Below are 8719 nucleotides of genomic sequence, written 5' to 3' on the forward strand. Positions count from 1 at the left end.
TAGGGGACACTCACTCTGCGGTCTATGTTGGTCAGTGCAAGTATAGTAAAGGGAAACTGTAAAAAGGTGCTGTCTTTCGGATGAGATGTAAGACAGAGGTCCTGTCTCTCTGTGGTCATTAAAAATCCCAGAGAGTTTTTCAAAAAGAGTAGGGGTGTCCTGGCCAATTTTCTCCCTAGCCTTTATCAATCTTGGCCTACTAATAATCCTCATCTACTGTATAAATTTGCTTCTTTAGTGTGTTCTCCTCCCCACTGGTGATTAGCCTACCGTCGCACTATTCAGATGGGTCCTACACATTGGAAGGGAGTCCCCATTACCTGTACAGTGGAAGGTTCAGAGAAGCACAAGTTTAATAATTATTATTAGAAATATTGCCCAGACTTGAATAATGGATGTCTGGACAATAAGACCTGCTGAAACTTGTGTTCCAGTCATTGATTTTGCTGGTTAAGCTACCAAAAAATAGAAATATTTGATGAACTACCCTTTGGTGAAAAGAACTGAAACAACTGTGTAAAAGCACTTAACTCATTACAATGTCCTGTTCTGTCTGGCCGAGCAATGGTGTTAATTTGAAAATGCTGTTTCCAAGAAACTACTACCCAGACTGTTAAGTCATCACACTTTCACCCTCATTTAACTGAACTAGCATTAATTAGCATGACATATTGATGCAGCCGCCTAGCCAACAGTACTGTAGGTGCCTGAGAACCAGCTGAATGGAGCTGAGCCCAGGTGACCTTGAGCTACCTGTGCTCTCTGGCTTAAACTGTGGCAGCACACTTTCCCAGTAGCATGGCAAGAAGTACTACCTCCTTGCAGAGCGAGAGGGATCCACAGAATCTGGTCTAGGTTCGTGTGTCAGTGCCAGTGCTGTTCAGTTCTACATCCCTCAGATGAAGAATCCTCCTACAGCATGAGGGCCTTTCTGGAACTCCTGGCCTTTTTCTTGGCCTTGGTCTCGACAGCTTTCCTGATTGTGGCGACTTGGTCCGATTGCTGGATGGTGGATGCCGACCTCAGTCTGGAGGTAGGAGGGTGTAGAAGGGGAACAGAGTTCGTATGTTGTTAACAGCACAGAAGTACATGGGGTTAGAGCAGGGGGCAGTGTTTCTTAATCTATTCATTGCTGCAGACCTCTTTGCTAAAGGTCACTCAAGATAAAAAAACCCTAACCGTAATTTCAAAACAAACCACATTTACATATCTATTTTTTCATAAACTAACCTAGTTTATGATCTAAACTAATCGTAATTAATCTATTACTTGTTCCTTTGCAGCCTACGCATGCTGACACAGCTACCCACCTGAACTAGTGTTATTTGTAAGAGTTTAAAGTCAGAGCCAATCCAAATCTAAGAGAATTGATTTTACAACCTACTTGTTTGGGTGTGAAATGTTTCCCTTTGGTTTTCGGGATCCCTGGGATAGTCTTTGTAGATGCCCAGGTGACTCTGGAGTGCTGTTTGAGAATAACTGAGTTATCTATGAGTATGGACTATCTACCTCTGAAAGCAAACATTTTAATAGGAAAAATGTTTCAAACATATGAAATCATTCTCTCTAGAGAAGAAGTAAATATACAGATTGACTGCTGCTAAATCTTTATACGATTAGGTTATTTTGTGTAAAACAGTTTTACTTTTCCAATCTGGAATTTGTGATAAAAAGTTACAGGATTGGAAGTATGCTCCTGTGGTGAACTGGCATCCCATTCATGGTCAGTTCTGGGCTGGATTAATGTTATTGAAAACGGATGGATTAGAATTAGAATGTTTCTCAATAATGTCCAGATTTCTTAATGTTTGTGTTTTTTGCCCATATGGTTTGATTATTTAATCAAAAATCACAGCTTCACCTATGGATGTTAATACAAATCTCACTGCTACCAGATGTTATCTCCTGGTCTTGAGCAGAGAGAGGTCTAATATCAGAAGGATATTCATCTATTCATCAAGATGGAAAACAAGCATATTCTCAATATTCTATATGGTTTCAATATTATCCTCTATTGGAAGAAGGTAGGCATAATATCTGAAATAATATTATATTTCTAATTTCAATATTTAATGAATTCACATAAACCAAAATCCACCCTGTTTTTGTTTTAGTTTGACCCCACAATCCCATTGTTAGACTGTAATATTATTTTCAAGAACTTTATAAACACTAATTTTAATCTGTATCGTGTGTTGATCCAACATTCTACTTAGGTCTGCAGACCAGGAACTGTACCTGCTTCTGGACTATAAACATTTTCATTCGGTAGTTACTGTATTTGTTATTGTCTCCATTTGAATTTGAACACACACAACTCTTGTTATGTGAAAGTCATACCTTGTGTTTCTGCACAGCTGTAAGTAGTCACTTGCGTTTTGTGGTTGCAAACATAATGATGTACCCCAAATTATGAAAGCCACAATGGTATTTGTAAAGCACACAGCCAAAGCTTTAGAAGGTTGCATACACCAACCAAAAATCTAACCAAAGATTTATTCAAGAGGTGCTCACTGCCACTGACAGTAATTTCAACTACAACTCAAATATTGTCCAAAGATGACCCTCAAAATCACATAGGTGTCTTTGTAAAAGTTGGCTGGGTTTGATTTAACTGTAATAATAGAGCTGGAATGGTCCATTCATAGTTTTAATACTCCGCTCTTTGCATGCTTTTGAAAGTTTCAGTTAGGGACAAGTTGAAATCATTGAAACAAGGAACTAAGTGGAGTATAAGAGTGAGCGTACCTTGTGACTTCTTAATAAAGTGTTTCAGATAATAAGTCTCACTCCATTGCTACATGAGCAGCCTTTATGCAAATGCAACTAGCCTTTCTCACCAACAAATCGTGAGAGTGAATTTTAAATGCAGAGAACCAATGCTCTGGGCTATATAGACTTGTCTAGCATGTTCGTCTCTGTTACCTGGTGAATGATTAAAAGAAAGAATATTATTAACAAAACAGGGTAGAAGGTACTGTAGATAACAATTTAATACAAAAGCTGGATTTGCAGTATTTAACTGTAATCAGGATGTTAAGAAGTAAAAATGTCTGGGAATTAAAGCAATAATTAACCTCATTTGGAAGCCAATTACAATCAAATACTGAGTTTAGCCATTCTAAATGAAACAAAAGCACTAAAAATCCAAAGTGCTTTCTATAATAAACTGTTCTGTCTCTGCTAAACATGGATGAAGTGACTACAGTCCATTGTCAGATGAAGAAATAGGAAGATCTACAGTATATTTTCACAACAAATCTTCAGTAAATTGACAGTTACACTTCAAGACATCATATCTGTTGTTTTTATTTTGGACTTTTTCGTTTACTACTCTTATTTTAATCCTACCTGGAGTTTTCAAAAGAAACAGTAGCGCATATGCTTGTGTAATAAACCAAGTCTTAACGATATGTTTTTATCTACAGTATATGATAGAATATATATCCAATGCTTAAAATAATTTTCTTTGAGAAGGTAGGTGTGTTTAAAATTGCTTTTCTCTTTTTCACAGCTAAAGGGCTAATATACAGTATAAACTCTATACAGTAGTCCAGAGTTTCTTTAAAAGGCAAATTTGTTCCCTGCAAAAGTACAGTGGATACAGTAATCAGTTTCTGTTGCAGCTCTATCCAGAATCGTGTCGAGAATATGAAACAGTTCTGCGGTTAAAATTGCCTTTTTCTATCCTGTTCTCTATGTACAGTTCAGTGACTCCTGCAGGGGACTGTGGTGGGAGTGTGTGACTCATAACTTTGAAGGTGTTACTACCTGCGAGGATTATGACTCCATATATGCTGAACATTCTTGTGAGTTTCCCATACAAATGCAGCCATCCAAAACATTGCTAAATAAAAGATTCATGAAACCTGATTCATATTCTATAATTGTATGCTTAGCTATCGATACTCAAACTAATTTCTAATGTACAAACCCATCTAACACATTCCTTCAATGGTGAATTAAAGTGAGAAAGGTTTTTTTCTGTTACACAGACGTCTGTATACTGTACTTTGCACATCCCTCTAATCAAGCTCCATACTTATTCAATCCCAGTTCTCCAGTTCATCTTTCAGCTCACTTGCAAAAGAAGTGCATTAGCTCAATAAGCCATGATTGCCATGTGGCACATTTCAGTACTGACACAGCTATGATACAGTTGTATGTGTAGTATACTCTATGCGTATAGTCCAGCTACTACACAGCCGTTTGAATGAGCTACTCAAAACGTACAAGCACAAAAGTTCCACAAACCCCCAAAATACACAAAGAAGAGCCATTTCACAGTTTCTAAAATGGAGAGCGCTTCTCCAGATTACAGGAAGAACTGAGGTTTGAGTGACACAGCTGTAGATAGGGAGTGTTGAAGAATAATGACAAACTGAGAAGACAAAGGAAATTCATAATGTAACAAAAAATGGTAAAAGTACTATTAAATGCTCATAAGAATCCACAGGACTATGTAGCAAGCCTACTGTTGTTGTTTTCCAGTGAGGCTGGTGGCAACCCGGACCCTGATAATAATAGCAGACATCCTGGCTGGATTTGGCTTCATTTTCCTCCTTCTTGGGCTGGACTGCATAAAGTTCCTGAAGAATGAGCCGGACATTAAACTGCGCATCTGCTATGTAGCGGGATTTACACTGCTGCTTGGGGGTACAGTACTGTACATGGAGCCCATGGCAGGTCTTGTGGCTCACACTTTTATTATCAGTGAGGGCTGCTTGCAGATTTCAGTAACCCAAGAAGTCTGACCAAATCTACTAGTTCCAGAATAATAGAGTTTAAAAAAAAAAGGTGCTGTCGATCATGTGGATGCGCCGTAGACTCAATAAGCAGCACTTACTTCATTGTCAATGCCTTGCACTCATGTGTTACTCTTCTCAGCTGTTCCAGGTATGACTGCCTCAGTGTGGTATGCTGTCAGTATATACGTGGAGCGCTCAACCTTGTTTTTCCAAAATGTGTTCCTGGGGATTCAGTACCAGCTGGGATGGTCCTGTTGGCTGGGCATGGCGGGTGCAATGGGCTGTGCTCTTGCTGGGACACTGCTCACATGCTGCATGTACTTCTTCAAAGGTAACTCCGCCATTCTGGAGCTTATCGATGGATCACAATGTTTCTCCATTTGGTATCTTACAGTGTTTAACAAGCATTCACTTTCACAGATGAATGTTCCTTATCTGGGCAATGAAAAATGTCCTGGTCAGAAAGAAACTGTAATTAAATTACAATACCAATAAATGCATATTCTGTAAGGACTGTAATGGATAATACTTAAATAATGCTGAAAACCTAAATTGTACAGTGCGTAACCTGCATTTTTACTACCTTTTAACTGGTTTCTGTTTTAATCATCCAGGAATAACGGAGATCTGTGAAGGTGCAGTTTAATAGAGTTGTATCTTTATTCTTTACTCTTACTGTATTTAGGAGTAAAAAAAAGAACAATTAGAAAGAAGAGAGATTAATATATAAGGGCCATTCATTCATTTTAATATTTCTCTTTGATGGTCAATTCAATTAATCAACTGAAAGGTGCTTTCAATGTGAGTACTGTGGAATGAGAATGAATGAAAACTAATCTATGCATCTTGCATAATCAACCTAATCAATCTTAAGCAATCAGTACTATAAACTGTTTTCCCCTAGGATCTATTAGCTCATTTTTGGACCTTTTCCACTCTGTTGAAAATGTGAAAAGCTAAACACAAAGAACAATAATATTCACAGAACGGGGGCTTTTCAAAACACCATTTAGCCTTGAAGAATAAGTTGAGCACTTTATGACTTAAGAACTTTTCATTGGAAAATGATTTACTCCACTTGAATACTCTGAAAGTCAATCTGCTTTTAAAAGTGGGATTAGCAACTTGATCAAACTTCCAACTGTAATGTTAGCCTATAGCTGCATTCTTTCTTTGAAGCTATAGAAGATGAGCTATGAACAGGAATGTAGCAGGAATGTAATGTTTTCAGACTTGGCTGGTCTGACTAAGATTGTCAGAATTTTAAATTGAACCAATAACAGTTATTTTAAGTTCTGTGAGCAGATTTGGGGATATAACTATAAAATTGTGACATTTTAAATTCAGCATTGCAAAATGAGTTTTCTTCTTTTGCTCTATACGCAGACCTTTGACTCAGAGCTTCTAATACATGGAAAGCATTAACAGGGGATGAAGTGGAGGTGGAGAAACATTCAAGTCTGGGCTTGATGCTTGTATTGTTATGACTCAGTGTGCAGGAAAATGATCACTGATGGACTGAATGTCCTGCCCCAGTCACCAGCTTTTCTTATGTTGTTAAAATATTCTAAATATTACCTTGCTTTTTAAAATGCAATATAAATGTGATTATTGAGTTCCTCATAATTCCCTAAGAATGAATCCAAGTCAATGTTTTCACATTACAATTCAAGTGCAGTGTGGAAAAAACTCACCTCTGATTCAGTCATAACATGAACCCTAAAATAGTTTTTCTTTTGCTCCTACATATTCTTCAGATGTTGGATCAAGACAAAATGTATCTGCGTACAACTACCATTCAAGAACAAGGAGCAGAGACAGGACCAAGTCTAGAAAGTCGTCAACTACAACGTACTCCTACACTAAAACTGAAACCGCCAAGATGTATGCAATAGACACCAGAGTATAAAGCTGGAAGAATCATGCCCAGGCCTGCGTGCCCTGATACTCTGAGAGCGCTTCCAAAAATATTGCGCTCAGTGTGCATCTTCGTCAACACGCTTGATGCTTCAAACGAGAGACGCGACGAGTTCATCTGCTTGGACAACAGCGCCACCGTGTGGAATTTCTAGGTTGTGTTTTATTCTCCCATGTCACCGTAAAATCGTGATGGCTTTTATTTCATTGCGATTCCAATTTGAATGTTTGAATTGTGTTAATTTGTTTCTTAATGTTTCGAAATACTGATGCATAAATGTAGCTTCAGGAATGCAAAAAAAAACATTTTAAAATGCAGTTCTTAAAATAACAATTGTTTACAGTATGTTGAACATCACAGAGACAATAGTGCTAAGAGGTGTACTGCTGTCTCGATAATATTTCAATATTTTAAATTACATTTTTGGTGTGTTGTTGAGGATCTTTTTTTTTGGAGAATTTGGAAATGCAGAATGACAACAGACATGTCTAACCTATCATCAAATTCCTAAACATTTTCTCAAAGCTCCCATACTAGTGCCTTTAAGACAAGCTGCTTAAAAAGAAAAGGTTAGTATGTCAAAGTCAATTTGTGTTCAGACTACCAGAAAAATCCAGATTAATCTCTGATGTAGGACAAGGGAGCATGAAAGAGAGACAAAACCTCAACATGAAGAACAGGTGAAAAACAAGACATTCCCTGACATAAAATCACATTAATATTATACACAGATATTGAAGTAAAAGAATATTTTATTAAATAACATTTTAGAATAGATTCATCAATGATACAATAAATACAAAAATTTAGTCTGTAGAGATTAACATGCTTAAACTTCACTCAATGTGTTCAGAGAAGCTGAAAACCGTATTAAACAGTAACATTTTCCACAAAAACTTTGTATTTTTTCCTTTTTGTTGCCAAAAGTGCTTTGTTCTGAATATATTATGTACATGACCCTGATTTGGTGAAGAAATATATTACTAAAGACAAGTTTTCTGTTGAAAGGGTGAACATTAACCCCAAATTTGAAAACATAAGGTGTTTGTGAAACCAGAGCTCACAGCTCTTGGGTTATGGGTTTGATTCTGGGAATGTTTCTGTGTGGAGTCTGTATATTCTCCCTTCATTCCTGTGGGTTTTCTCCAGGTGCTCCAGCTTCAATTCCCAAAACACATTAGAAGAGCTAATTGGCATCTCTAAATTGCTCCTGTGTGTGTGACAAGCCTTAAACTAATCCTTACCAAGAATAAAGGGCTGATAATTTATTGTTGGGTGTATTTTGTAAGTATCAAAAGAGTTACAGCCTGATATGTGCCAGAACAACCATTGCATGATAACTGTGATGAGATATGATGCAAATCTCCAACCTAGCTTCTGTAAAGCCCCATCCCAGCAGGTATTATAATAATCATTAATTCACACATTTTTAAAGAACAAAAATTTGCATCTCTCTGTGATACAATTTCCCTTAACTGAACCAATTTATTTGATTAATTGGTCAATAATTTACAAGTGTTTCCTGTCTCTGGAAAGGTAATTCAGGGTGATGTTTCAAACTTCTGGAATTTGACCTTTTCAGGACCTCAGTCGGAGACCCCTGATATAAAGAATTACATTGTACAAAACAGTCTTGACGTAAAACATTATGGTGCTTCTTCTATTTCAGAAAACAAAATGTTGCCAAACAAATAAATATATTATAACCATATGATTTTATTTATGAGCACTTTTCAAGAAACTTAAGGTGATGTATTGTACAACAGCACACACTCTCAGAAAAGTATTAACAGAAGTAAAAATATAGAAAACTGAAAAGTACAAAGACGTTTCTAAACTATCCCATAAAACTAAGGGAAAACAGAATTTTACATTAAAACCTTCAGCAGCATGAAGGCTTAATTAACTTATTATCAAAACATCTTTAAGATAACCTGGAGATACTGTAGGGCATTCAGTGTCTTATAATGTATGCATGAGCAAAATTACCTTAAAGTCCACTCTAACCTGGTTCACAGGAATGCAGTGCTATGCTCAGAGAACATGAGTAATG

The 8719-nt window shown here is 37.0% G+C and overlaps 1 protein-coding gene across 1 annotated transcript; it reads left to right on the plus strand.

Moving 5' to 3' along the window:
• Positions 1–745: 745 nt before the first annotated feature.
• LOC148677010 (claudin-16-like) lies at positions 746–7984 on the plus strand. Its single transcript, XM_088616683.1, has 5 exons — positions 746–1033; positions 3707–3809; positions 4492–4656; positions 4888–5079; positions 6506–7984. Exons 1-5 carry the CDS (start codon positions 920–922, stop codon positions 6655–6657), a joined length of 726 nt encoding a protein of 241 aa, XP_088472809.1. The 5' UTR covers positions 746–919; the 3' UTR covers positions 6658–7984.
• The last annotated feature ends 735 nt before the right edge of the window (positions 7985–8719 follow it).

This window comes from Lepisosteus platostomus, chromosome 2 (assembly GCF_059453375.1).
Source record: "Lepisosteus platostomus isolate fLepPlt1 chromosome 2, fLepPlt1.hap1, whole genome shotgun sequence".
Classification (NCBI taxonomy): Eukaryota; Metazoa; Chordata; class Actinopteri; order Semionotiformes; family Lepisosteidae; genus Lepisosteus; species Lepisosteus platostomus.